This window comes from Furipterus horrens, unplaced genomic scaffold (assembly GCF_987537825.1).
Source record: "Furipterus horrens unplaced genomic scaffold, mFurHor1.1.pri manual_scaffold_13, whole genome shotgun sequence".
In the NCBI taxonomy this organism is placed as follows: domain Eukaryota; kingdom Metazoa; phylum Chordata; class Mammalia; order Chiroptera; family Furipteridae; genus Furipterus; species Furipterus horrens.
This window is the reverse complement of record NW_028327183.1, coordinates 46,309,777-46,337,653: the sequence shown is the minus strand read 5'-3', so window position 1 is coordinate 46,337,653 and position 27,877 is coordinate 46,309,777. Positions and strand designations below refer to the sequence as shown.

The 27,877-nt window shown below is 51.8% G+C and overlaps 2 protein-coding genes across 5 annotated transcripts; one reads left to right on the top strand and one right to left on the bottom strand.

The window, feature by feature from the left end:
• Positions 1–611: 611 nt before the first annotated feature.
• LOC149994969 (centrosomal protein CCDC61-like) lies at positions 612–23,089 on the top strand. 4 transcript variants are annotated; one of them, XM_090260540.1, is made up of 14 exons: positions 612–658; positions 9,575–9,733; positions 9,987–10,069; positions 12,918–13,075; positions 14,307–14,468; positions 19,947–20,157; positions 20,249–20,331; positions 20,987–21,156; positions 21,269–21,344; positions 21,586–21,731; positions 21,818–21,896; positions 22,062–22,119; positions 22,566–22,644; positions 22,772–23,089. In XM_090260540.1, the coding sequence occupies exons 2-14, from the start codon at positions 9,586–9,588 to the stop codon at positions 22,867–22,869; spliced, it is 1,551 nt and encodes a 516-aa protein (XP_090116666.1). In that variant the 5' UTR covers positions 612–658; positions 9,575–9,585; the 3' UTR covers positions 22,870–23,089. The 4 variants fall into 4 exon arrangements, with proteins under 4 accessions (XP_090116666.1, XP_090116667.1, XP_090116668.1 ...); XM_090260541.1 differs by lacking the exon at positions 612–658 and adding an exon at positions 665–681; XM_090260542.1 differs by lacking the exon at positions 612–658 and adding an exon at positions 891–911.
• Positions 23,090–23,572: 483 nt separating this feature from the next.
• On the bottom strand, positions 23,573–27,628 carry PGLYRP1 (peptidoglycan recognition protein 1). The gene is made up of 3 exons (XM_090260152.1): positions 27,015–27,628; positions 24,418–24,539; positions 23,573–23,822 (listed from the first exon to the last, which is right to left on the bottom strand). The coding sequence occupies exons 1-3, from the start codon at positions 27,296–27,298 to the stop codon at positions 23,644–23,646; spliced, it is 585 nt and encodes a 194-aa protein (XP_090116278.1). The 5' UTR covers positions 27,299–27,628; the 3' UTR covers positions 23,573–23,643.
• Positions 27,629–27,877: the final 249 nt, after the last annotated feature.

The following is a 27,877-nucleotide window of genomic DNA, read 5'->3' as shown; positions in this document are numbered from 1 at the left end:
GGCACAAAATACATGTCGTTCTCAAGCTTTGGTGCCGGACCACAGGTATTTCTTTGAGCCTGTTTCTTTAGTGGTAAAGTGGGGATCACAATAGCGCCTTCATTGCAGGGTTAACTTTAAATAAGCCAAGGCTTGCAAAGTACTTAGAGCAGGCTGGGGACGCACTGGGCGATGACAAATTTCAGCCAGTTTTATGCTAAGAGCACTTGTGCGGCTTTCAGACTGAAGCCAACCTCCTCCTGTACGCATGCGCCTTTGACTCTCCCACACCCCCTCAGCCTTTCCTTACCTTTGGGCGCAGCTTACCCTGTCGCAGGGGGTGATGGGCGGAGTCAAGTGGCTTTTTCCGGGATTTCCTCCCCTCTCCAAGGGACAACCCTTTTCCTATGACTGGCAGTATATCTATTAGCTCGTAGTGATTGGAAAGGAGTCCGATGACCCGACCCATTTCGGAACCTCTCTTCAGAGTTGACCAATTACAAGCTTTGGAGGGCGGGTTCTTCTTTGGGGCGGGACAGAGTGACGGGCGTCTGTTTGACTAATAGGAACTTGACCGTGAATAATCCAGAGCCAATCAGAAGTGAGAAAGCCGGATACTGGGGCGGGGCTGGAGCTTCGGCAGTTGAACCGCTCGCGAGGAGGGGTAGCCGCCGAGAAGGTGAGAGGCAGAGGGAGCAGAGGGTGCGCGGGCTGGGTTAGCAATCATGGGGGGAGGGGGTGCTCTTGGGGAGAGTGGGCTGCGGCGGGCAGCTGACCCAGCAGTGTGGGACTCGGGAGGGGGGCGTGCCTCTTAACACGGGTGGGTGCTTTAAGGACGTTTTTGGGGGCAGAGAGCAGACTGAGTCGGAGGGGTTTTGTATTTCGCAGGAGGGTCTTTAATGAGGACTGTGTAAAGCAGGAGACAGCAGGAGGTAAAATACAGAAATGCCTTTGTAATATAGCCCTGTAGTATAGCGATGTAATGGGAAGTTTTAAGGCAGAGGATTATTAATGTGGCGCAGTATGGAGGGGCGGAGGTCCCTGCGCGGAGTTAGGAGCCTTGGTTTGGGTGGAGGGCGTATGTAGAAGCCAAACCGAGGAGTGAGGGAGCGAGGCCTCTACAGATGAGTGTGTGCTTTAATGAGGTGGAAGGCATAGCCTTTACTGAGGGCTTACTGTGTGTAAGGCACCTATCAAGTGTGTTATGTGAATTAGCTCTCAAACTCCCTAACAGCCCTAGTGTGGCTTTGGCGTTGGTCTGCTTGAGTTTCAATCTTGGCTTTGCCACTGGCCCTTTCATTGCATATCAGGGTGGCCTGGGCGAGTTGTTGACCCTTTGTGTTTCGGCTTCATCAACAACGGTGGAATGACCTCTCCTCTGACTATGCCATTCACCATGCAGTTTCGGGGCCTCCAATAGTCTTTTACATAGTGATATTTCCAGTCTGGATCTCCGCCCCTCCTGTGAACAGCAGAGCCACATATCCAGTGGCCGACTATTTGGAAGTCCATCTGAGATCCAGACCTTATCCCAAATCTAACTGGTTTCCCCATTTCAGCCTCCAAATCCAGTTCATGATATTTCCATTCTTCCAGGAGCTTGGGACCAAAACCTTGGAGTTGCCGTTCACTCCTTTTTCTCTCGCTCACACGTGCTCTGTCAGTCAGCACATCTCATCTGCTCTACCTTCAGAACATGCAGAATCCAGCCGTGCCTCACCACGTTCATTGCTGCCGCTCTCATCTCAGCCCTCACCTGTTCTTACTTGGTCTCTGCTGTGAACTCACTGGGTTCCCTGCCTGTGCCCTTGTCCCCGCTACAGGGGGATCTTGTTTAAACAAAAGTCAGGTCATGTTGCTCCCATCTCATGCAGAAGTCCTTGCCAAGCCCGCCAGGCCCCACGTGATCCAGCTTTCTCTCCTCCCTGCCCTGAACTCCCGCCACTCCCCCTTGCTCATCTTGCTGCAGCCACCTTGGCCTCCTCTTGTCACTCAAACAGTAAACTACCATCCCACCTGAAGAAGGTACTTGCTGTCCCCTCTGGATTACATCCCCCTCGCCCCGAAATATCTAGCTACACCGCTTCTCCACTACCCGCAGATCTCTTTCCAAATGTCAACTTCACAGACAGGCCCTCGCTGACCACCCCAGCTAAAATAGCTTCTGTCACACTCCCTGGCCCCTTGCCACCTGGTTTTAGTTTTCTTATAACGCTACCACCCCACATATATTAGTGTTTGTTTATATCCACTGGGATTCTTTTTTTTGTTGTTGTTATTATTTATTTCCTTTTTACATTGACTTTATTGCGGGGCATTGATTAATAAAATTATATAGGTTTCAGGGGTACAATTCTATAATACATCATCTGTATACAGTATTGTGTGTTCAGCACCCCAAGTCCAGTCTCTCTCCATCACCATTTATCCCGCTACACTCTTCTACTTCCCCACGCCCTTTCTCCTGGTAATCATCACGCTGTTGTCTGTCTATGAGTATTTTTTTCCTTTCACCTTTCACTTTTTTTAAGATTTTATTTATTTTTAAAGAGAGGGGAAGGGAGAGAGGAAGGGAGAGAAACATCTATGTGCAAGAGATTACATCAATTGGTTGCCTCTCGCATGCTCCCAGTTGGGGACCTGGCCCACAACCCAGGCAGGTGCCCTGACTGGGAATCGAACCGGTGCCCTTTCAGTTCCCAGGCTGGCACTCAATCCACTGAGCCACACCAGCCAGGGTTCTATGAGGCCTTTTTAACATTGAGGTATGTTCCCTCTATATTCCGACTTTCCTGAGAGTTTTTCTCATAAATGGGTGCTAGATTTTATCAAATGCTTTTTCTGCATCTATTGACATATTGACATGATCATGTGGTTTTTATTCTTCATTTTGTTTATGTGGTATATCACGTTTATTGATCTGTGGATATCGTACCAAGCTTCCATCCCAGGAATGGATCCCACTTGATCATGGTGTATAACCTTCTTAATTTATTGTTGGATCTAATTTGCTAATATTTTGTTAGGATTTTAGCATCTATGTTCATCGGGGATATTGGCCTATAATTTTCTTTCTTTGTAGTGCGTTTATCTGGTTTTAGAATTAGGATAGTGCTGGCCTTGTAAAATGAGCTTGGGAGTCTTCCTTACTCTTGAATTTTTTGGGGTAGTTTGAGAAGGATACGTGTTAGTTCTTTGAATGTTTGGTAAAATTCACCTGTGAAACCGTCTGGTCCAGGATTTTGTTTGTTGGGAGTTTTTTGATTACTGCTTCAATTTCACTAGTTGTAATGTATCTATTCAGATTCTCTGATTTTCTTCCTGATTCAATTTTGAAGATTGTGTGTTTTTAGGAATGTATTCATTTATACCAGGTTTTCCAATTTGTTGGCCTATAGTTTCTCTTCATCTCTTATTTCTGTGAAGTCTGTTGTTACCTCTTTTCTTTCATTTCTGATTTTGTTTGGATCCCCTCTCTCTTTTTTTCTTGATGAGTCTGGTTAAAGGTTTGTCCACCTTGTTTATCTTTTCAAAGAACCAGCTCTTGGTTTCATTGATCTTTTGTGTTTTCTTTTAGACTCTATTTTGTTTATTTCTGCTCTGATCTTTGTTATTTTCTTCCTTCTACTCACTTTGGGCTGTGTTTATTGTTCTTTTTCAAGTTCCTTTAAGTGTAAAGTTAGATTGTTTATTTGAGATTTATCTTGTTTCTTGAGATAGGCCTGTAATGCTGTGAATTTCCCTCTTAGGTCCGTGTGTGTGTCTCATAGATTTTGGGTGGTCGTGTTATCATTTTCATTTGTTTCAAGGTATCTTCTGAGTTCTACCTTGACCTCATTGTTAACACAGTTATTGTTTAGTAACATGTTATTTAGCCTCCATGTCTTTGCTTGTTTCAGTTTTTTTCTTGTAATTGATTTCCAGTTTCACACCATTGTGGTCAGAGAAGATGCTTGATATGCTTTCAGTCTTCTTAAATTTATTGAGACTTGTTTTATGTCCTAACATGTGGTCTGTCCTAGAAAATGTTCCATGTGCACTTGAAAAGAATACATGTTCTGCTGCTTTGGGGTGAAATGCTCTGAAGATACCAATTAAATCCATCTGATCTAGTGTGTCATTTCAGGCTCTGTTTTCTTGTTGATCTTCTGTCTGGAAGATCTATCTATTGATGTCAGTGGGGTGTTAAATTCCCCGACTCTGACTGTGTTACTGTTGATCTCTCCCTTTACGTCCATCCAGATTTGCTTTATATATTTAGATGCTTCTATGATGGATGCCTAAATGTTTACAAGAGTTTTCTCCTCTTGTTGGATTGCTCCCTTTATCATTATGTAGTGTTCTTCTTTGCCTCTTACTATATCCTTTGTTTTGAAGTATATTTTGGCAGATATGAGTATTGCAACCCCAGCTTTTTTTTCTTTTCCATATGCATGAATTATCTTTATCCATTCTTTTAGTCTGTGTGTATTTTTCATCCTGAGGTGGGTCTCCTGTAGACAGCATAGATATGGGTCTTCTTTTCCATTCAGTCCACTGGGATTCTTAGACTCCGCCCACTACAGTGCTGGCTCCATGTGAATAAAGAACTTGGCACTTAGAAGTGCACATAGGCACCTAAAAGGTTACTTGTGCTAAATATAGCACCATCATCACCATTTCAGGGGGGAGTTGGTCTCCCTGTCTTATAGGGCAGGACTGTTGAGTTGGGAGGGTCTTGGATGGGTCTAGACAGTGGTAATAAACTGGGGAGATTGTGGTGGCCAAGGGCAGAAGGACTCAGCTCTAGTTAGTTCTGGGGAGTTTGTAAGCAATGCAGATTCCTGGGCCCACTCCCGGAGGTTTTGCTTCTGTAGGTTTGGGACCCTGCCCAGGATCCCACAGTTTCATTAGACATCTGAGGTGTTGCCAAGGCCTGCGGCCCTCCCTGAGCCAAACAGGCCATCTCAGAGCCTGGGCAGGAGCTCTCTCATCATTAAGCTTCCCCTCTGTGGCTGGTCCTCTGCTGGAGATGCTGGTGACTGAGACAGTTCTCACCTAGCCTGGGAGTCAGGGAGGGCTTCCTGCAGGAGTGGGCACTGGAGCTGAGACCTGGTCAATGACAAAGAGTGAGCTGAGGGGAGAGACCTGGCTGTATCTCCAGTGTCTAGTCCCCCATTTCCTGGCATCATCCATTAATCCCCAAGCTGCCCCTAATCTGTGCTTGGCCCAGGGTGCGGAGCATACAGGAATGATCAAAATGGCTGTACCCTCACGGGTTTCCGTTCTGGCACCTGATCATCAACTAGGTGCACACAAGGTAACAGCTGACTGAGTGCCAGCCACTGTTTGCAGCACCTTATACGTATTTAATGAATCCCCACAACAATGCCATGAGGTGGGATCCCCACTTTCCTGATGGGGAGAGGCCCAGAGAGGGTAAGTGGAGGAGCTGGATCCTGAACCCAGGAGTCCCAAGCCTGTAGCATGTGTGATGCTTAAGGTGTGAAGCCACTTTTAGATGAGTGCTGGGAGGGAAAGGAACAGAGTTATGCAGGGCAATGGGAGGTGGCCAGGGAAGGGCACCTGGGTGATGAGTAGGGGGACAAGCATTCCAGTCTGCTGTGGGGTCCTGGGAAGGCCTCAGTTTACCCTCTGTGAAACAGGGATGGTTACAACACCTGCCACAGAGCAGAATGAAGGGTGAGTCTTTGGCTGATAAGTGTGCATGGGCCTTATCTAAGGTAAGAGCTTTGGAAGAAAAGTGGGGGAGGGGGTCCGGATACCCCAGGGGGTTGCAGTGGGCTGCAGTGTGCACTATGGAGGTCTGGATTATGGGGTGTCCTAAAGGGTTTTTGGGTCTATCCATTCTGGGGGTTATTGTGGAAGGCTTTGGTCTATATTCTGGGGGAGCACCAACCAAGCAAAGCGGGGTGGAGGAGATTCAGTGCAGCTCAAATTCACCCACATGGTGGGATGTGATCTCAGAATGGGGGCCAGGCTGTGTGTGTGTGTGCGTGCGTGTGTGTGTGTGTGTGTGTGTGGTGAGCAGTGGGCTGCATGGAAGAGTCCCACTAGGTCATGCCTGGGCTGAAATATGTGGGGGTGGGGGTGGGGCTGCAGAGAGTGGGAAAACACCATGGGGTGGGGCTGCCAGGGGTGGGCACTTACCATGTCCCGTGTGGGAGATGGTGATGTGGATTTGTCTTCGGGGAGTCCAGCCTGGAGGATTCTCAGCTCCGGCCCTGCGGTGAGGGCAGTGAAATCTGAAATATCTAGGGGAGTGTAATTTGGGAGGAGGGGCCAGGGGTGGTGATGTAACCCTGGAACTGGAGCGGGGAGGTCACCTTAGTGAATGATGAGAGGGAGAGAGGGCCGGGGCTGGGAACTTGTGTGTGTGCAGAAGCCATGATGCCATGAGGCCCCAGAAATGGAGTGAGGTGTGTGGGCCAGAGTGGGGCTCTGGGGTGTCCACACGGAGCGTGCAGGGTTGAAGTGCTGACATTTGGGGGTGGCTAGGGCAGAGTGACCCGGCTGGGATGCTGGGATGTGGCCTCTAGAAGCTGAGGCGGGGCAGAGGAGATAGGACAGACATGGGCCTAGAACAAACCCAGCCACCAGGATGGGCCGCTGGTCGCAGAGCAGGAATAGAGGGTGCAGGTGGAAGGACAGGGTTGGCTGGGGAGCTGGGGTGTGGGGAGAAGGGAAGGAGGGGCTCTAGGCCGGGGGAACCCCAGGATGGGAGGGGGAGTGTTCAGGAGCGTCTCTCCAAAGGAAAGGTGGGAAATATGAGTCTGGGGGAGAGGGGTTTACATAGAATTTAGGAGGGAACAGAATTCAGGTGAAATACGGGGGCGACGGAATGCAGACTGAAAGTGGGGGGTGTGAGGAGCAGAACCTTGGGCAAATATGCAGGCAGAATCGGGGCGGATTAATGAGGGGGCAAACTTCAGGTACGATGTGGAGGAGCCCCAGGAGAACATGGTGCTGCTGCAGGGGGAAGGGCAATGTGCCCCCTCCGCGCCCCCAGGCTCTCCCAATCTGGGAGGGCAGGACGGAAGCAAGCGACTTGGGGAGGGGAGAGGAGAGGGGCAGGGCTGGAATGGGGGGGGGTCCGCAGAGGGGAGGGGAGGGGAGCGCGGGACCTTAGGGCCGTCTGGGGAGAGAGTGACGGGGAGCCGGGTCAGGAAGGGGGCCCGGGCTTGCAGGTGTGCGATTCATTCTGTCAGCCATGGCTGAGCGCTCCCCACGTGCCGAGAAGAGGGGAGGGTTGGGGTGCGCGAAGTCTGTGGGGGTGAGGGAGGCAGGTGGGTTAGGGGAAGGGTTGAATTCGCGGAGAGTATTCAGGGGCTTATAGCTGGTGACTGAGGTGGAGGCCAATGTTTCAGGCCTCTTGGATTTGGAAAGGCCACTCTCCTTGGGGCGGGAATGGGGGGCCTGTGTGGGGGAGTGGGGAGGGAGGAGAGCTGGAAGGTGGGCAGCAGGGTGGGGTAGGTGGGCCCCCTTCCTGCTCTTCTCCCAGGAGTTAGGTACGGTGGGTGGGGAGGTAACGGGACTGTGACGTTGTGCGGCTCCTGGGGTGTCCGTAGCTGTGAGGATGAAAGAAGGCCACGGCAGAGAGAAGATCAGGCCCAGGAGAGGTCCCCATGATCCGGGTCCAGGGCAGCCCTGGGAGGCTCTGTCTTTGGAGCAGCAGTGGGACCCTGGACAGGGCTCTTTTCCTTGCTGAGCCTCAGTTTCCCTATCTGTGCCTGGGGAGGCATGGGCCTGCCTTGCCTGTAGTCCCTTCAAGCTCAGAAACCACAAGCAAACCCTGGCTGCTGTGGCTCAGTGGATTGAGCGTCGGCCTGCGAGCCAAGTGTCGCTGGTTCGATTCCCAGTCCGGGCACATGACTAGGTTGCATGTCAGGTCCCCAGTTGGGGGCTCGAGTGAGAGGCAACCACACAGTGATGTTTCTCTCCCCCTCTTTCTCCTTTCTCCCCTCTCTAAAAATAAATAAATAATAAAAAAAAAGAAAAGAAACCACAAAGCAACAATGATGATGACGACGTGCCAGTAGGCACTGAGCATTTGCTGTATGCTGGGCATGGCTCGGTCTCTCCAAGGACTTTAACATGATCAATTCGTTTAATTCTCATGCCCGTCCAAGGAGATGGGGGCACTGTTATCCTGCCGGGTTGTCCTGCGTGAGCACCGAGTTGTCCTGCTTGAGCACCGTCTGGCCCGGACACCTCTGCTCTCATCGCACATCCCCCTTCCTCCTTCGCTGCCCTCCTTGCTGTTCTTAGAACGAACTAGGAACTACTCACCTGGGGCCTTTACCTGGCTGTTCCCTCTGCCTGGACGGCCTTCCCCAGCATTCGCTGTCTCTCTGCCTCCCTTCAGGCCTCTGCTCAGCGGGGCCTCCCCGGCCACCTTCGCCAAAAGAACAAGCCCCCCCCCCCCCCCCGCATTCCCTCCTCCCACCCCCTGACAGTTTTATACCACTGACCTGTTGCCACCCTCCTGGGGTAGGGCTGTAATCTGATCTCCGATCTCCGATCTGAGCACCCAGGGTGGCAGGAGCTTTAAAGATAAGGAATCTGGCTCCAGAAGAGGTTGGGTAACTCGCTCATGTCTGTGCGCAGAGCTGAACCTGGATATGAACCCAGGCAGCCTGCGGCGCTCATTCTGATCCGGCCCCTAGAATCCAGGTTGCGGTGGAGACCTGGCTCTCTTCCGGCGCCTCTAGAGCTGACAGTGACTAGTGGCTCTAGGGCTGAGAGAAGGTGCTTATGCTTACGATAGGCTAATTAATGAAATTAGTTTTTCATTCACTGTGAGTGGTTTACGTGTGTCGTTGATAATATATAGCCCCGGCTGGTGTGGCTCAGTGGACTGAACACTGGCCTGCGAACCAAAGGGTCGAGGTTCGATTCCCAGGCAGGGCACGTGCCTGGGTTGTAGGCCAGGTCCCCAGTTGGGGGCACGTGATAGGCAACCACACACTGATGTTTCTCTCCCTCTCATTCTCTCTTTCTCCTCTCTCTAAAAATAGATAAATAACATCTTTAAACACACACACACACACACACACACACACGCATAACAATAGCACTGGCTATTCTCTCCATGGGGACCACTCTCCCTGGAGAGTTGGTCACATGGTGGCTCCCTGACCACCTTCAGGTCTCTACTCCAATGTCAGCATCTAACAGAGGCCTGCCCTGACCCCCTGTTTGAAATCCCTGCCCCACCTGGCCTCAATACTCTCTGTCCCCTTTTCCAGCTGGACTTTCCTCTACAAATGTTTCCTGATCGATGAGTGAATAATAATAAATATATAATGAATATAAGGATTAATAAATAATCAATAGTCTTAATATTGGGCATAGTAACGTGCAGGACAGAGCTCTGAGTGCTTTTATGTGCTTTGTCCAATTTAATCCTCATGACAACACTATGAGGTCAGTGCTGTTCTTATACCCATATTCCAGGTGAGGAAACTGAGGCACAGTCTCTTTTCTAAGGTGCCACAGCTGGTAAATGGTGGAGCCAGGAAATGAATTCCGGCCTTCCAGCTCCTGAGCCTGGACTCTCAGCCTCTCTGGGTCTCTGTCTCATCCCCTCCTCCAGGGACACTGGCCATGGACCAGCCAGCCGGCCTGCAGGTGGACTACATGTTCCGGGGTGTGGAGCATGCCGTGCGGGTGTTGGTGTCTGGGCAGGTGCTAGAGCTGGAGGTGGAGGACCGGATGACGGCTGACCAGTGGCGGGGCGAGTTTGATGCCAGCTGTGAGTGTGCCTACCCTGGGTGGGCTCACCTGGTCTTCCCCGGGATCAGCTTCTCTGAGAAGACCAGGCCACCTGGGATCCTGCCCACCTGCCTCTTCTAGCTGGCCAGAAAAGCTCTAAGGTTGGGAGGGGGTGTAGGGCTTATCCCTCAGGCCAGAGGCACTGGTGTCAGGGGAAATCGGAAAGCTTGGATGCTTGGCCCTTGAATGGGACAAGTGGTCAGACCTCAGGAAGAACTTTTCTCCCCACTTAGTCATTGAAGATTTGACTCACAAGACAGGGAACTTCAAACAGTTCAACATCTTCTGTAACATGCTGGAGTCTGCCCTGACTCAGGTAGGGCCAGGGGTGGGGGCTGGGGGAGGTTTTGGTACTCCGGATTCCTGGGGCGTAGATGCCCATCTGATGTATGCAAGACCTTCTGTCTTCGCTTTCATTGAAGCACAGGGCTATCTCTTTATTTTTCCTTTCCCAAATGTGAATGGCTTATTTTGATTCTAATGAGAGTTATTCTCATGGAGAATATTCAAGTTACAGAGAAATGTAAAGAAGAAAGGAAAAATCACTTCACTCTTGGTAATATTTTGGTGAAAATCACTCTGGTCATGTCTCCATTTCTCTATTTATTTATGAAACTCTGAGTGTGTGTGTGCGCGTTTAGATCTATAATTATCCGGGGTGGAGCAAAAGTAGATTTACAGTTGAGAGTACACAAAACAGAGTTTATTCTTGTATTATTATTTATTATTTATTGTATTATTTTCCATATGAACAACCGTGAACCTACTTTTGCCCCTCCCTGTGTATATTTGCTATATTTCCCAAGGTATTCTGTAACCTGCTTTTGAAAGTTTCAACAATATTTCATAACAATTTAGTTACCTTTGTGAATATGGCCAATCATTCCTTTTATTGCACTGTTCTTGGCATGTGAGTAAAACAGTGAACACAGAGACAAAAGTCCCTGTCTTCATGAAGCTGGCGTTCTAGTGGGAGAGACAGACAGTTGAAAATAAAATGATGTCAAGTAGTTAAAAGTAGTAATAGGTAAAAAGGCATATTGAAACAGGGTGACAGGGAATGATTTAGATGTCATCTTAAAACTGTGAAGCACATTATTTCTCTGATTACAGATAAAACGTGTGCTCATGTAATTGTGACTTAGAAAGCGAGAGTCCCTCATCATCCCTTTTCCATCCCTCACCCCAGACTGTTAACGGTTCAGCATCTGTAGCCATAATAGCACAAGAGCCGGGAGCATGGAGTCTGAGTTCAGACCCACCACTGCCACTTACCAGCCAGGAGCCTGGGCCAGCTACTTCCCCTCAATGCCTTAGTTTCCCCATCTGTACTATGGGGATGATAGTGGTCCCCATTGCACAGTGCTGTGAAGATTAGATGAGTTATATGAAACAAGTTTAGAATAATGCCTGGGTTATAATAAGTGCTATACTGGTATTGTCTATTTTTATTGGGAACTTTTGAGTTTGTCTTCCTTGTTAGTGGTTGCCTAGTATTCCATGGGATCCCTTCATCATGATTTCTCTAACCCAGTGGTTCTGAAACGTTTTGGTCTCAAGATCCTTTTATAGTTTAAAGAATTTAAAAATTATTGAAGACACCAAAAAAATTTTGTTTATGCAGGATTTATCTATCAATATTTGTTGCCACACTACAAATAAAACCTAAACCAATTCAAAGATATCTCTGAATTCACCTAAATATAACAATAATGCTATTATATGTTAACCTCAGTAACATATTTATGAAAAATATATTTTCTAAAACAATGAATTAGGAAGGAATGTAGCATTGCTTTACATTTTTGCAAATCTTTTTAATATTTGACTTAATAGAACACACATATTCTCCTGTGTGTTCCTGCATTCAGTCTATTGTGATATGTTTTGGTTGAAGTATATGCAGAAAAACCTACCTCAAGTGGATAGGTAGTTGTACAGGGAGTCCTTTAGGAGCTTTTTCAGATAATTGTGTGTATCCTTTTTAGCTGACACATTAAAACTGGGCAGGTTGGTTGCAGTGTGGAATCTGAATAAATAACAGTGAACTTCCTGTACCCTGGTACTTAATATCTACTGGTGTATCTTGCACTTTTCCTCGGTACTTTACCCGTTTTGTAACAGCACATATGGGTCATTTGGAAATATTGGTTCATTGAGTTGTGCAGCTCTTTGAAATGTTGTCACATTTCATTATCCAATATCAGGAAGTCACGTTTGCTAATATCCTCACTGATCTCACCAGAAAAGGAATATCCAGAAGCCGTCAAGCACGTGGTAGCAGACACAAGATTTCCCAATTATTGGCAACAAACAGTGTCAGCTGCCTTTCTGTACATGGCAGGTTCACTCTGTTCATTTCTGAGAAAATGCCAGCTGGATACCCAAGGCTGAAGAACCCTGGTTTCGTCTGACAGTGGTTCTTTCAAGTAAAAACAGTGTTCCCTGCAAAAGTGGCTGCCTTAGTTCAAAGCTCGCCTGCATGAGGGCTCTTCCCGGGACGACGGCTGCACGTGGGTGGGCAGCAGGGGGCGCACTTCCCCTTTGGTCACAGAGTTGTACAGAGCTGTGTTCGCAGGGTTGAGATGCAGTAAAATTAACAATTTTTACAGCATCATTAAGAATATTCACAGGTTTCATTTCCCGTGATCGATCTATCTCGCTGCCTTCTCTATCTCCCCTCGCCCCCGGGTCCCCCAAGACTGCATGGCACGGGAGAGTACAGTGACTGCTAGTGCATTTGGTGCCACTGGCTGAATTTCAGCTAATGGGCACCAGCATATTTACCCACCGTTACTTTCGCACCACTAGTCCAACTGTCAACACAGCAAAAAGGGCAAGTGACATCTTAGTATTATTATGCAAATTGTTTTGACCTCTTGGCCTCCCTGAAAGGGTCTCAGGGGTCCCCAGGGGTTTGTGGATAGTATGTGGACAGCCACAGTCCCAAGCTGTCCCCAGGACTGCGCATTTAGGTTCTTTCTAGTTTTTCCCTCTGATGAGGTCCTTGTGCCAGCACCTTGGACAGGGCCATCTTGTTCCTCAGGTGCAGCGTAGGAGACAGCCCAGAGACCATGTGGAGTGTGGCCCGGGTGTGTGGGTCCTGTGCTCTGGGTATGGCCATGCTGGGCCTAGTGGCAGCTCCTCCCATCCTCTCCCGACAGAGCAGTGAGTCGGTCACCCTTGACCTGCTGACCTACACGGATCTGGAGTCCCTGCGGAACCGCAAGATGGGGGGCCGCCCAGGCCCCTTGGCCTCGAGGTCAGCGCAGCTCAACTCCAAGCGCTACCTGATCCTCATCTACTCGGTGGAGTTTGACAGGTGGGACACGGGGCTGGTTTTAGGTCCAGGCTGGTGGGCAAGTGGGAGAGGACAGGGTCAGACCCCGGGAGCCCCTGACACCCAGGGCACGGTAGGGGTGTTGCTTAGCCTTGCTTTTGGAATCTTCGGTGTTGAGCTTTGTGTCATTCAGTGTAGTGCTGGTTACAAGCAGGACAGCCGGTACCAGTGCCTTAAACAAACCATAGTTTATCACTTACCAAGATGTCTAGGTAGGTGATGGCCACTCACCAGTTTTATTAGGGACTCAGGCTCCATATGGTTTTTTGTTTGTTTTCCTTTGTCGTCCTCAACGTGTTGGCTTTTTAATTTCATCCGTGTCTCTTCACGGTCACGAAAAGGCTGTCGGCCCTGCAGGCACTGCGTGCGCATCAAAGCAAGAGGAGGAGGACCAGGCCCATGCTTGCTAATTCCCCCTGGTTTTTATCAGGAAAACCAAAGTGTTCCCAGAAGACTCCCGACAGATTTCCTATAATGTTTGGCCATGAATGGCCACATGGCCTTTCCCATATTTGTCCTGAAGTGGTCACGTGAAAGGGATGCTGGGAAAATGAATATCTGGCCGGCTTTATAGCAGGAGGCAGCAGGGAGAAGCAGTTGGGAATGGCATTGGGTGGTGGGGAAAGTGTCTGCTCCCTTTGTTAACAGCTCCTGGATTTTCCAGTGGGAAGTTATCCATCTTCTATGAATAGCGCCTGGTGGGGCAGTTCATCAAGGTGTCCTACGTTCCTCCAGCCAAGGGGACCAGGTCAGGTCATCTAGAACAGGAGTCCCCAACCTCCGGGCCATGGACCCATACTGGTCTCTGGCCTGTTAGGAACTGGGCCACACGCAGGAAGTGAGCTTGAATATGATGCCCTTGAGTCATCTCGAAACCATCCTTCCCCAGCCTGGTCTGTGGAAAAATTGCCTTTCACGAAACCCATCCCTGGTGCCAAAAAGGTTGGGGACCGCTGACCTAGAGCCTCCTGCTATGGACTCTCAGGACTGTGCTAGTCTGCAGGCAGCATGGCCCAGAGGTTCCGGGAGCGCAGGTAGCAGGGTCCCAGGGGAGGCTGACCGGGGCGAAGGGCGCAGGGAGGGAGCACGAGGCTGCCTCTAGGACCGTGAGGTTTTGGAACTGTGTGTTTTCCTGCCCTGAGGCTCTCAGGATCTGGGAGATACCCTCAGGGATTCTTGGCCTCTGAGACGCCACCATTCTAACCCTCCTCAGGATTCACTACCCGCTGCCCCTCCCGTACCAGGGTAAGCCAGACCCCGTGGTCCTTCAGGGCATCATCCGTTCACTGAAGGAGGAGCTGGGCCGCCTTCGAGGGCTGGACGGCCAGGACCCTCGGGACGCCAGGGATTCTGAGCTGTGGCATCTGCGGGAGCAGTGAGTGAGGGAGGGGTGGGCAGTTGTGGCCTGGGGTGGGGGAGGGGCACATCCCCTCAGGCACTGCAGGGTCCTATGCTCAGTGCTGCTGGGAGGTTGGCAGTCCCTCATTCTTCCAATATTTATTTAAACTGTTCTCTGTGCCCCTCTTGTGGTGGGTGGTGCTAGGGACACAGTGGTGACTGAGACAGTCCTGGCCCTGCTGTCCTGGGACTCCTAGTTCCATGGGGGATACAGATGTGTGAAGACCCAGTGGGCAGGGCAGATAGCTCAGAAAGGGGACCTGACCCACCCGGGTAAGGGCTGAAGCTCCAGGCAAAGGGAACACCAAGTGCAAAGACAGGGTGGGAGGAAGTGCCATAGGCAGCGCCTCTTTTATTCCGGTTCCCTTCCTGACCCTCATGAGTGACTGACGCGGGGCGCAGAGAGATGTTCACCACAGAACCACCGAGTGTGTCACTGCGAATGGAGGTGGACTGGTCAGGAAAGAGGGCCTGTGCTATGGAAGGCTGGAACAGGAACCGGGTGGGGTCTTGGGGTGGGTCAGAGAAGGGGGTAGGGAAGTGTGATCTAGGCAGAGGGAACAGCATGTGCAAAGGCCCTGTGTTAGGTGGGACCGTGGCGAGAACAAGGGAACTGGAAGCATGAAGTGAGGAGAGCAAAGGCTTTTCCTATATTAAGTGCCTGCTGCGTGCCCTGCGCTGAACTGGGGACTTGGTCTCTGCCTGGAGGAGGCCCCACACATTGAGGAGGGCTAATATTTTGAGTAGTAGCATAGTAGCAATAGTAGTAGTAATAGTAGTAATACCAGTAGCAAATGTTTTTGAGCATTTAACTGGGTGCCAGGGACTCTGCTCAATGCTTTAGGACTTTACTACATTTAATCTTTACAAAGTAGGCATTACTATTGTCCCTATGTTACAGAGGAGCAAACTGAGGCCCAGAGAGTTTAGAGAACTTGCCCCAGGTCACGCAGTGAGAAATATGGCCAAGCTAGACCTGGAATCCAGGCAGCCAGGGCCCAGCCCCCTTAGGTTCCCCAGCCACTGTGTACTGTTGGCAGCTGCTAGCGCAGGACTGAGTGAGCCCTCGGCGCTGACAAGGAGACCCAGGCCTCTCCCCACCCGGTGTGAGAGCTGAGGGGGCTGCAGGACCCTGTGGGTCTTCCTGGAGGAGCGTGGCTGTGCAGTGATGGGATCCGGATAAACTACCTTCATTCAGTTCATCCTCACGAGCTGCCCTGGGGCCTGGTGCGTGCGTGTGTTTCCCAGGGTGGCCACAAGGAGGCGCCCTCTGCCCTGAGATCCCACAGCCTGACAGTGGCTTCTGTTCTCACCTTGGAGTTCGGGAGTCTGGGACGACTCCCAAGATTTTTTATTTTTTTTATTTTGGTTTTTCAATTACAGTTGTCCCCTTTTTCCCTAATTTCTCTCCCCCACCCAACCCACCCCCTCTCCCGCAATCATATCCCTCCCCGTTGTCCATGTCCATGAGTCTTTTATACGGGTTCTTTGACTAATCCCTTCCCTTACTTATCCCCCTTCTCTCCCTCCCCCCTCCCCCCTATTGACTGCTCTTCTGCTCTTTGTTCTATTTAGTTCCTTTGTTTGTGTTGTTCTTTAGTTTCCTGTATTAGGTGATATCATATGGTATTTTTCTGTCTTTGCCTGGCTTATTTCACTAAGCATAATTCTCTCTAGTTCCATCCGTGTTGTTGCAAATGGCAGGAGTTCCTTCTTTCTTTCTGCTGCATAGTATTCCATTGTGTAAATGTACCACAGTTTTTTGATCCACTGACTCCCAAGATTTATTCGTTCATTCATCCAACATTTAACGAGTTCGTGCTGTGTGCCAGGCACATCACCCGGCACTACTAATGTTTATTGAACTCTTACTCAGTGCCAGACGTGGTCTAAGCATCCTTTCTAGATTCCTACAATGTTATCGGTAGCTGTTATTTTTGTCCCACTTCACAGAGATGGGAAGTGAAACTGCCCGAGGTCCCCCAGCTTGCAGTGAGTGTAGCAGAGTTGGATGTATGCAGCCTGGTCACAGCCCAGTTCCTACCTAGTGGCCAGACAGCCGGTGACCGTCCTCATGGGGGGAGGGTCCAAACAGAAAACAGTGATAAACACCAGCCAGGAAGCTCGGAAGGAAATGTACAGAGAGCCAGGAGAGCAGAGAACAGGGACGTGACCTAGTCTGGCTGGGGACAGACAGGCTTCCTGGGGAGGTGATGTTTGAAGGATGAGTGGAGTCGTTCCCGCCTGGAGAAGGAGGAGAGTTCCAGGACAGGGAACTACATTTGCCAAGAGAGGCTTGGCTGGAGCACCGCAGGAGAGGGAGGTGGGCCGTGGGGGCGGGGAAACATCTGCTAGAAGCGGCTGATTGGGAAGCTCCTTGGAGAGCTTGGGGGAGCCACAGGTTTTGAAAAACATTTTATTAGGAAAAATCCAAGCACACACAAAAGTAGACAATAGTATAATATTCATGTATTTGTGCCCCAGCTTCAACGGTCATGACATTTTGTCCATCTTGTTTAACTTATGTTACCCGCCCTCCCCAGAGAAGCAAATTCCAGACATTTCTCTTCTGTAAATACTTCAATATGTTTCTTTAACATATGAAGGCATTTAAAATAAAAACAGAAGCAGTGTTATTCCATACAACAGAATTAACAAAAATTTCTTAGTGTGTGTGTATGTGTTGACAGGTCTCTGATTATCTCACAAATACCTTTGTGTAATTGACTTGTGTGAATTAATATCTGAATATGGCTACACATTGCGATGTGTAATGTGTTTCTTAAACCTCTTTTATTTTTAAAAACATTTTATTTCTAGAGAGAGGAGAAGGGAGGGAAAAAGAGAGGGAGAGAAACATCAATGTGTGGTTGCCTCTCACATGCCCCCCAACTGGGGACCGGCCTGCAACCCAGGCATGTGCCCTGGCTGGGAATCGAACCAGTGACATTTTGGTTCTCAGGCCGGCACTCAATCCACTGAGACACACCATCCATGGCTTAAATCTCTTTTAATTTATTACGTCTTTCCCTTTTTCTCATGCTATTTATTTGTGGAAGAAGCCAGGGTATTTGTCCTATGGAGTTTCCTACAATCTAGATTTTGTTGATTTTACCTCCATGGTTAATGTATTGCTCTGTTTTTCATATTTCCAGTGTGAGGTGGTTATCAGACCTATAGGTTAATCAGATCAGGGTTTTGAAAGACACCTGCCCTGGCGGTGCTGTGTAGCTGCCTCCCTTCAGGTCTGCTGGGACTGACAAGTTCTGACATTGCGAGCTGGATCCCTCTCATAAAATTCCCATCAGCCCAGCATCGCCTTGTTTTTATTTGCGTTTTTCTAGTTACCCATGAGGTAGAGCACTTTTTCATATGTTTAGTAGTCAGTTGGGTTGACTCTTGCGTGAGTTGCCTGTTCACCTAGCATGTCTGTTCTTCTTTTGGTCGTCTGTTTTATTTGATTTCCAGTTGTTTTTCATATAGTTAAGATATGAGCCCTTTGGTAATTTTATGTGTTTCAGAAACCCTCCTCCCCTTTTTCTACTGCTTTGCCCTCTCTTAATAGTGTCTTTTGAGAAATATTGATGTGAGAGAGAAACGTCATCGATCAGTTGCCTGCTGCATGCGCCCCAACCCCAAACAGGGAGTGAACATGCAACCTAGGTATGTGCCCTGACCAGGGATTGAACCTGCAACCTTCAAATGCTCCAACCAACTGAACCAACTGGCCAGGGCGGCAGGTATTCTGTTTGATGCTCATATTGTCTTATCTCTAGCCAGCAGGAACACCCTCATTTTGGCTCCTAGGTCCTTTTGAAAGGTCCCCAGTAATCTTTGACGCTTTCCTTGTTTTCTGGTATGTCAAGATATTTTGAACTTTCTTGAATCTTTCTAGGCTCAGAAGTGGTATAAGTAATTTTTCCAAGGAGTTCTGGTTCCTTTTAGTGGGAAATTGTATTTAGAGATTATAGTCTAGTTATTAGGGGTGCTCTTTCCCATTGGGTGGACATTGCTTTCATAACTTTTAAGTGGAAAGAGCCAGAAAGTAGATACATTTTTGGAAAGAGAAAAATGATGTCTGTGTTTATTTACCCTCTTTGATTTGTATGTCTTTTTCTCATACTGACAATCTTAGTTTCTAGTAATAATAACATAATTATTTATTTTCTTTATCCTAATAATACCAATATAATTACTAATAATAAGAGTACTGAATGAAGTTTAAGATATTTTGTAGTTCTTTTTGTCCTTAGGCTATTTCCTGCTTGTTAAAATAAAAAATTTTTTTTTTGTCACTTGACATAATTCTCAAGTATGTCACTAATTCTGACATACAGTTAGACCTGTTTGAGCCAGTTTCTTTTAAAAATTTTAGTGATTGCTTTTGTTAAAATTTATTTACAGAAAATATTTTCATAGTTTCAAATTCAAAACTAAAAAAGAGGGTACATTCAGCAGGGTCCAGCTTGTATCCCTGTTGCCACTTCTGTTCCTCCTTTTTAAAAGTTTTTTATTTATCCTTATATATTTTTGAAAATACATATAGAATTTATAATTCCCCCTTTTCTCTTACATAAAGAGACATACTAAACATTTTCCTGTACTATTTTTAAACTTACATCCTGTCCTGGCTGGTGTGGCTCAATGATTGTCAACCTGTGAATCAAAAGGTTGCCAGTTCGATTCCCAGTCAGGGCACATGCCTGGGTTGTGGGCCAGGTCCCCAGTTGGGGGGCCTGTGAGAGGCAACTGATCGATGTATCTGTTACATATCAATGTTGATGTTTTTCTTTCTCCCTCCCTTCCCCTCTCCCTAAAAATAAATAAATCTTAAAAAAAAAACAACCACCCTTACATCCTGGTCATCATTTGGTGACAGTATATAGAGATTTTCCTTGTTCCTTCTTGCTGTTGTGTGGTACTCTGTTTAGTGGATGTACCGTTGATGTTCATTTTGGTTATTTCCACTCTTTTGCTATCACAAATAGTGCTGCAAGTAACAGGCTTGTGTATGTACATCTTTTTCTTGAAGAAGGGTTTCAAGCACTGTAGTGACCTGATTTTGCATTTTAGAGTCCTCTGGTGAAGGGGAGGCAGTGAGATGCAGCTAAGGGGTCAAGGGGAGGCTGGGCTGGGGTCAGCACCTCAAGCTTAGGCTTTGAGGTTATAGAGGACAGATCAGTGATGTGTAATTAGAACTCAACACAGCTGTGTCCGCCCGTGGGCTGGATGGGGGTGATGTGGCCATGTTCCTTGTCACGTGGGGGAGCTGGAGGAGGGGAGGTGATGGGACCGTGGGGGGCAGCTGGGAGTGTGGAGGGTTCCCCCTTTGTGGGGGAGGTGAAATGGTGCGTACCCACCCCCGTGGAGGAATGGGGATGAAAGGACCGTGCCCCTCTGTTCCCCCCACACGCCCCAACTCTTGCTTTCTTCCCTTTCTTCCCATCCTGCCCAGGGTGTCGCGTCTGGCGTCTGAGAAGCGAGAGCTGGAAGTGCAGCTGAGCCGGTCGCGGGAGGAGGCGCTGGCTGGGCGGGCGGCGCGCCAGGAGGCCGAGGCGCTGCGTGGGCTCGTGCGCAGCCTGGAGCTGGAGCTGCGGCAAGAGCGCGGCCTCGGGTACCGCGAGTCCGGGCGCCGCAGCCAAGACGGCCGCCGCCTGGCTAAGGAGGTGAGGGAGCCGGGCGGCCTGCGGGGGCGGCCTGCGGGGACGCAGACCAGGGACGCAGACTGAACCTCAGCGCCCCTGTCCACTCCCGCAGCTGGAGGAGGTGAAGGCGTCAGAGCGGAGCCTGCGCGTGCGGCTGAAGTCGCTGAACAGCGAGCTGGCCACGTATAGGAGGGGGTGAGGGGCGTGGCCCTGGGTGGGCGGGGCCTCGTGCAGCCAATCCGGCCGGCAGGTGGCTTGGGGCTCGCCGAGGGGGGCGGGGCCCAGGCCGGTTGGGGACGGTGAGTGGAACCTGAGTGAGCCTGGAGGGCGGGGTAGGAGGGGCTTAATGGCCGGCTTTAGGCGCAGAGGACTCCGAGGGCTGGAAAAGGTGAGTGGGGTCTGGAGAGATGGGAGGGCTTAAGGCGGCATTCAGGAGGTTGGGGTTGGACAAAGGGACCCGGGAAGGGACGAGACCCGAGGGTCTACCTGAACGAAAGGGCGTGACCCAGCAGGTGGGAATCTGGGTGATTTCTGCAGGTTCTGATGGGGGGTGGGGGGTGGAAAATTGGTGAGGGAAAGTCAGGGAACTACGGGAGACCTGAGGAAGAAGGATCAGGTGAAGAAGGTGTTTCGACTGTGGGAGACCTGTGGGAGACCGACAGGTGGTGCTTTTTGGAAGAGATAATGGGGCCCCGAGAGGGGCGGAGCCTGGGAGAGGGTTCTGGAGGGTCGTGTGCGTATGCAACGCGTGAATGCCCAGAAACGGATGGACCTGAAGGTTAGAGGACGGCAAAGTCGGGGAAGAGGACTGGGGTAGGAGTTGTCATGGCAGTGGGTCCTGTGCTCCCAGGAGACGGACTCCGCCAGTGGTGCCGCGCTCAGCCCGGGAGGACCGGGCTTCGTCGTCCCGGGAGCGCTCCACGTCGCGAGGCCGCGGCGTCGCCCGCTCCTCATCCCGGGACAGCGGCCGCGGGGCCCGGGGTCAAGGCCGCCCTGCCCATCCCTCGCCCTCGCCTCCAGGTCTGTGCCAGCCCTGCGCTGCCCGTGAGAGGAGGTGGGACGGGCTGGAGTGGTGGAGGCATTATCCTGTGACCCCAGCCTCTTCTCTCCACACCTTTCCACCCCATCCTAGGTGGTCGCATGCCCCGCTTTGACCCCACAGCCTTCGTGAAAGCCAAGGAGAAGAAGCTGAGAGAGATCAAAATGAAGTTAGCGTCCATTCCCTGCCCACCTGCCCATATCTGCCGCTTTACCTGGTCCTCTGGCCTGTACCCTCCTCCGTTCCCGTCTCCCATCCGTCCCCATCACCTGTCGCCTGCTCCATCTCTTTCCTTCCCTCGCGTGACCTCAAGCCGCTCACCGGCCGTGGCTATGACGCACAGGGGCCCCGCGAGGCCATTCCCCGAACTAGCGGGACGCACAGGCAGGCGTTTCCTTTCGGTTCCCCAGGCAGCAGCAGCGGCAGCGGAACCGATTGGGCAGCGGTGGAAGCGGGGACGGGCCATCCGTCTCCTGGGCTCTCCAGACTCGTCCCCCTGCTGCCATGACGGGCCGAGGGGACGCGGCTAACCGCTCCCGAAACCGCAGCTCCTCGGGTAACCGTGCGGAGCGCGCTGGGGCGGCAGGAGGGCTGGGTGGGCCGGGCGGGTGCTGGAAGCTCACCGTCTCCTCCTCCCTCCAGTGGACAGTTTCCGCAGCCGCTGCTCGTCTGCCAGCTCCTGCAGCGAGTTCGAAGATTTCTCCGAATCCCTCCCTAGAGGGTAAAACTTGGGCTGGCGGAAAGGACCGCCAGCATACGGGCATCTGGGGAGACTGGGAACAGTCTTGCAGGCAAATTGAGTGATGAAGCCTTGAAACCGCGGAGGGGGGTGAGGTGGGAGGTGCCAAAGACTCCATCCATTGGTCCTTGATTCCTCCCTCCTTAGCGTTCGCCGTCACCGCGGGAAGCCCCCCAGTCCCACGACCTTGAGTGGGTCCAGTATGGTGAGTATCTTTCCTCAGGCCTCGGAGGAGGTAGGGGCACCATGAAACCACCAGAAGCCAATGTTCCCTTCTTGATTCCATTCTGGGGATCAGGTTGCCAAGGTGCCTGTGAGATGTCTCTGGACAGTGTTTTGAGCCCACGGGATAGCAGGGAAGAATGGGGGTGGGCTGGGGGCAGGGGACGCTGGCTTAGAGCACCACAAACTGTCTCCTACCACCTGTGTGACTTTAGGCTAGTTACTCAGCCTCTGCCTGTTTCTTCATCAGTTAAATGGGGATGGTAATAGTATTCATCTCAGGGTTTGGTGAAGATACAGTTATTTCATATAGGTGCCTAATAGGTGTCAGCTCTTATTTTTTCTGAGGTCCTTAGATTCAGAACTTATGGTGGGATTTGGGGATAGGAGTAGGAGGAGGGTACCTGAGCTCTTTCATGCCTCCCTCAGCTGCAGAAGTCCACCCCCAGGGAACGTGGCCGCCATCAGAGGCGCCCTGCCAATTCTGGGGGCTGGGTCCCCATCAAAGGTGAGCCTGGGATGCCACATCTCCCCTTCACATACCTCAGAACCTGCTGGGGTGATACTGGGGGCATCAGAGCTCCCTGTGGCCTAAGGCCCCTCACCGCCCCCGACACCCACTCCTGCTCTCACAGAGTACAGCTCCGACTACCAGGCGGCTGACATGGCCGAAATAGACGCCCGTTTGAAGGCATTGCAGGAATACATGAACCAGCTGGACACACGGTCCTGACCTCGGAGAGAGTGCTGTCCCTCCATGCCCTATCCACTGCTTGATTTGGTGTATTGGGGGTGGGACCAGTGTGTCCTTCCAGCCCCGCCCTGGCCCTGCCCCTCTAGGTGCTCTTGGGGTCTCAGGTGTGTGAGGCCCTGACACCTCCCGTTCCCCCAGGCATTGCAGGCTGCGAGGGAGGGGCTGTGCATTTTGTAAATAAACATATTTGCCCTTTGGATCCCTGAGCTTTTGACTGAAGGTTGAGGGTGGAGGGGGGAGATACGAGGAGTGGCGGGAGGCGTCGTTGGGATCTGTGTGCATTTCTGGTCATGTCTGTGACTTGGGGGGGCAGGTTGGGGTTCAGCTTAGGAAAAGACTTGCACTCTCTAAAGCAGTGGAAGCTGGGGACCTGCAGGGTGGTGGTGAACAGCCTGTCCCCAGCGAGGCCCAAGCATGGGTTCTGCACAGGACGTCTTTGGCTGGGTGGTGGAGGGGGTGTCTTTCAGCCGGGTTCACTGCCTGGGAGGACTCCCAAGCTGCTGCCAGTGACATCTGGCTGGCTCGGTCCCTCTGACCTGAGGCCTCTGGGTTCTGAGCTGTGATGTTGCTTTTGAGCTGGGGTGTCTGGGTTCTGAGCACCAGTGAGGACCGGTGCTGGGAGGTGGCTGAGGTGTTCGTGGGAAGGAGGTGGGGATGGGGGTCATGTGGCAGGACACAGGAGTGCAGTTTGAGTCATACCTTTATTGGAGGGGTGGCCAAGGGTTTCTGAGGGGGCTGGAGACAGACAGGCCCTCATGCCCTGTAATGTGGCCAGTGCTGGATGATTTCGTAGAGCTGATCGCCTGGAGAGAGGGTCTGCTGCACATCCCGGTGTCCTTTGACCTCGTAGTTGGAGAGCAGAGCTCCCTGAGCCACTCCGCAAGCTAGCAGACTCTTGGCTGCCCGGATGGCCCGGGCTGGGGGTGACCGCTCTGGGGGCGGGACAGAGGCCGGAGTTAAGCTGGGGCTTCCTTGGAGGGCAGTGGTAGTGTGGGGTAGTGGTTCCAGTTGTGCACTCCCAGCTGGCCTGCTAAGGCCCAGAACCTGCTCTGCCACTCCCCAGCAGTGACTTAACCTCTCTGTGCCTCAATTTTCCTCATCTGTGAAAGGAGAGAATAATGGCACCTGCCACAGGGCTATGGGACCAGAAAATGAACTACTTTATATAAAGGCCCCCGAACGGTGCCTGGCACAGCCCATGCTGTCTGTCATCATCATCATTTATTCTCCTTCCTCTGTCCCCAGGTCTTTGGGTCCTACCCACAACAGTGCCATTACCAAGTACTTCTTAGGTGCCATGGACTGACTGGCCTAGGAACTTTTACATAGTTCCTAATCATCCCTACCATGTGGTTGAAAATGATCATTATCCAAAAAGGAAGAACTGAGGCTCAGAAAAGTAGAGTCACTTGTCCAGGGTCACAGAGCTTGTGGGTGGCAGAGCCTCTTAACAACTACACACCATGCTGTGCCATCCCCCAGGCCCAGTGTCAGCCCCCTATCCTGACTGGCTGAACAGCCACTCACCCATGTAGTTGCCCATGAAGGTGATGCCGATGGATATGGGGTTCCAGGTGCGGCCTGCGTGGTCACCCTTGTATTTCCAGCCCCGGCCCTCATACACAAGCCCGTCTTCTCCGATCAGGAAGCTGCATTGAGGGTGAGGGAGGTTGATCAACGAGGGAGGGCTTCCTGGAAGAGGAGTTCCTTCTCCACTTGCCCTGCCCCTGTTCTGTCACTCACATACAATTTTCCCTATACCCTCCTTATACCTCAATCTTCCTCAATAAGCACAATGACATTGGCCCCTAAAATGCCAAGCAGAGCTCTGTATGCACCTTTTTTCATCCTCACAGCAACTCTGAGTCACTCCTGCCCCCATTGTGTAGATAATCAGAAAGGTGGAGACACCTGTCCATGGCCACACAGCCAGTGAGGGGCAGAGCCAGGATTTTCACCCGGTTCCTTGTGACCTCCACTCCCAGGATCTGATTCCTTGCTCTCCTGCCTCCCTGGAGAATTTGGTCAACCCTTGCTCTGCTGAGTCCTCACATGCAGTCATCTGAGGCAGGTATTGCTGGCATCCCTACTTGCAGCTGAAGAAGCAGACTTAGCAGGAGAGGTGATTTGCCCAAGCTCATGCCCCAGAGGCTCCTGCCTCAGAAATCTCCACGACCTCCCCCCAGACTGCTTCCTGCTTCCTGTTGCCTGCTGGGGGTCAACGTGGGCGTCAGGAGCAGGACCTGAAGGGCTGGGGCCTTAATCAGGCATGGACCCTGGGCCCTCCCTAGCATCTGCTTCGTTGAGGTTTCTGGTCCTGGCAGGTCCCTAAGGCTCTCATTCCACACGTCTTGACTGAGTGAGTCTGGACCCAGCACGCTGGAACCAACTAGATCAGCATCTTTGGAGAAGCAGCACCTGTTGCCGAAACCTGTGGCTCCCTGCTTGCCAGTGGTGACCAGCATGTTGGCACTTCCGGGTCTCAGGTCCTGAATCTGCCACTTAGGAAGCCAGACTCTCAGAATCTGCCTCTGCAGAGGCTAGAAATATCATAGTGACCCTCAGGACTGGGTCAGTTACAGCCCTGCTATGTCCCCAGTACCTGGCACAGGCGATTGGTGCCCCTTGTGAATTTGTTATGAATGGATGCAGCTTATTTAAACCTCAACCACCACCACCAGGTGGGAGCGGTCAGGAGCCATGTTTTACAGGTGAAGAACTCAGGCCCTCCCTGCGAGAGGACGTGACGTGACAAGGAAGGAGGACTCAGAACTCTTGAATCAGGCTCTGAACCCTAAAATCCGAGGAACAGACTGCAGTCTGCTCTCCTGTGAGGTCACATAGGAGGAAGGCTGTGGAGCCCAGCTCCGGTCTTTCTAATGTCATGGAACAGTTAACAGTTGGAGCACTAGGAAACCAAACCTTGACATCGGAAACTTTGAACTGTAAACTCTTGAACCAGAAGAGCTGGGGGATACACTTGGAGGTTTCTGGAATTCTCCAGGTGAGGTTCCCAGGTTCCCCGGCCTCACCACAGCACCCCTGCCCCACTGAAGCCCTCTAAGGGAGGCACCGGGGAACCTACATTTCCAGTGAGGTGATTCTGGTGCTTAACCAACAAGGTCTGAGAACCTGTAGGGGTCAGACGTTCTCTTGTGCTGGCCCACAGCCTGTTTGTTACCCTAGAAAGAGAGCTGGTGGGCAAGGGCCCCCAAGGCAGGTCTAATCAGTCCCCGTCCTGTTTCTGCCCTCATGTCCTGGAGTCTGTCTCCTCGCAGTGGCCCACAGGCCCTGTGTCCCCTGGCTCTTCCCATCCCTTCCTCCTCATTGCATACACTCCTCCCTGCCACCTCCAACACCCTGAGCTCTGGCCTTGGGGCCTGACTGGCCCATGCCCCCTTGTCGCCTTCACACCTGCGGTACCCCTCGCTTACCACACTTCCTCAGCTCCCCATCCCAGAGCCACCAGAACAGGAAGACACCCCCTCACCCTGCGCTTCCAAAGAAGCCCATGTGAGTCTGGTTTCCGCTTCTGAGGTTGCCCTTCATCTTTTTCCCGTCACTTCTATCAGCATCTGAACTCATTGTGCTGACTTTGTTTTTCCCTGCTGGTCTTTAAATCCAATCAGGTCGTCCCGCCCCGCCCCCGTCCACAGCTGGGATCCTGCTCGTGGCCGGTCATGGCAATAGTCTGTGGATTCGGGACTCGGATCACATGCCAGTCGGTGCCGTCAGTGCTTTGCATGAACGGGTTTCCTGATCAGTTGGACCGTAATCCCACTGACTGCAGGGGAGGAGGCTGAGAGGGCGACTACCCGGCCCGCGTCTCAGGCAGCCGGAGGCAGAGCTGGGGACGGGAAGCCGGCCCACGCTTTACCAGCCTGGCTGCTGCCTCCTGACAAAGGCACCAGGCAGTTCCGTGGGTGTTGGCAAAGTGTCCCTCCAGGGAGCAGAACTTGGACGTCAGCCCTTTCCCCCTCCTCCTAGTGCCTGCGTGCTGCCTCCACACCCCAGCCCTACGTGGTGACTCTGGGGGAGAGAAGAGACCGCGGTGGCTGCTCTAGGACGGGGTCCCAGGTCCCCACTGCCTCCCAGGCCGGCACCCCCGCCCCCACCCCACTTACTTGTAGCCCACATCGCAGAAGCCCAGTGTCCGCGCGTGGTAGTGCTGCACGTTCTGGGCCTGCTGCCCGCAGGAGGCCGGGGTGTCACAGGAGCTGCCCGCGGTGTGCGACACCACCACGTAGCGCACAGGCCGTTCCAGTTCCGTGTCGCATTCGGAGGCCTTGGCCCTCCACTCTCTCCGGGGCACAATGGGACCGCAACACATCGCGTTTTCTTCTTCCGCCGCTCCGAGTCCAAGAAGGACGAGGAGGGCCCAGGCCAGCGGAGCTGGGAGTCGGGACATGGCGGGCAGGGCACGCGGGGCTGGCTAGGAGCGCGGGACTCCTCGGCCTCCTTTATTTGATGGGGCCCAAGGGCGGGTTGGGGGCCAGGAAGCCTTGCTTCACACCCCGGCGGGACTAGCTTAGCAGGTTACATGGGGCTCCATACTCTGCTTCCTTTTTCTGGCCTGGCTGCATCAGGAGGCTGTATGGTTGGGTCTGAGGGAAGCAGGAAAGGGGAACCCATGGAAAAATCAAGGGGCCCCTCATCCCACTGAGAGTGGGGGCCGAGAGAGGCGCACAGGCCCCTGGGCGCTTTGCGCTGCGTCCCTGGGAGACCCTGGGCCTGGATCCTTGCCCGCCTTGGCCTCTGCTCTCAGGGGCGCATTGCACAATTCACCAGGAAATTAGCGCGAGGGTGGCTGGGCCTCTTCCTTCTCCCAGCAGGGACTGAGGTAACACAGACCTCCCTTTTTCAGACACTTCTCTGGGCCCCAAGCCCAATGTCATTTAACCCTTTCAGCACACCGAAGAGGTGAGTATTGAGACGCCGTTTCACAGTTGAGTAAACTGGGGCTGGGAGGAGGGAACTCGTGTTGTTG

What these genes read in the sequence shown, in the direction of transcription:
- PGLYRP1 (XM_090260152.1), bottom strand. Translation starts at nt 27,298, where the DNA reads ATGTCCCGACTCCCAGCTCCGCTGGCCTGGGCCCTCCTCGTCCTTCTT. An exon ending in TTCTGCGATGTGGGCTACAA is followed by an intron (nt 24,540 to 27,014) that starts GTAAGTGGGGTG and finishes CCCTCAATGCAG; the next exon opens with CTTCCTGATCGGAGAAGACG. An exon ending in CTTCATGGGCAACTACATGG is followed by an intron (nt 23,823 to 24,417) that starts GTGAGTGGCTGT and finishes TCCCGCCCCCAG; the next exon opens with AGCGGTCACCCCCAGCCCGG.
- LOC149994969 (XM_090260540.1), top strand. Translation starts at nt 9,586, where the DNA reads ATGGACCAGCCAGCCGGCCTGCAGGTGGACTACATGTTCCGGGGTGTG. An exon ending in GGGCGAGTTTGATGCCAGCT is followed by an intron (nt 9,734 to 9,986) that starts GTGAGTGTGCCT and finishes CTCCCCACTTAG; the next exon opens with TCATTGAAGATTTGACTCAC. An exon ending in CTGAGAGAGATCAAAATGAA is followed by an intron (nt 21,345 to 21,585) that starts GTTAGCGTCCAT and finishes TCGGTTCCCCAG; the next exon opens with GCAGCAGCAGCGGCAGCGGA.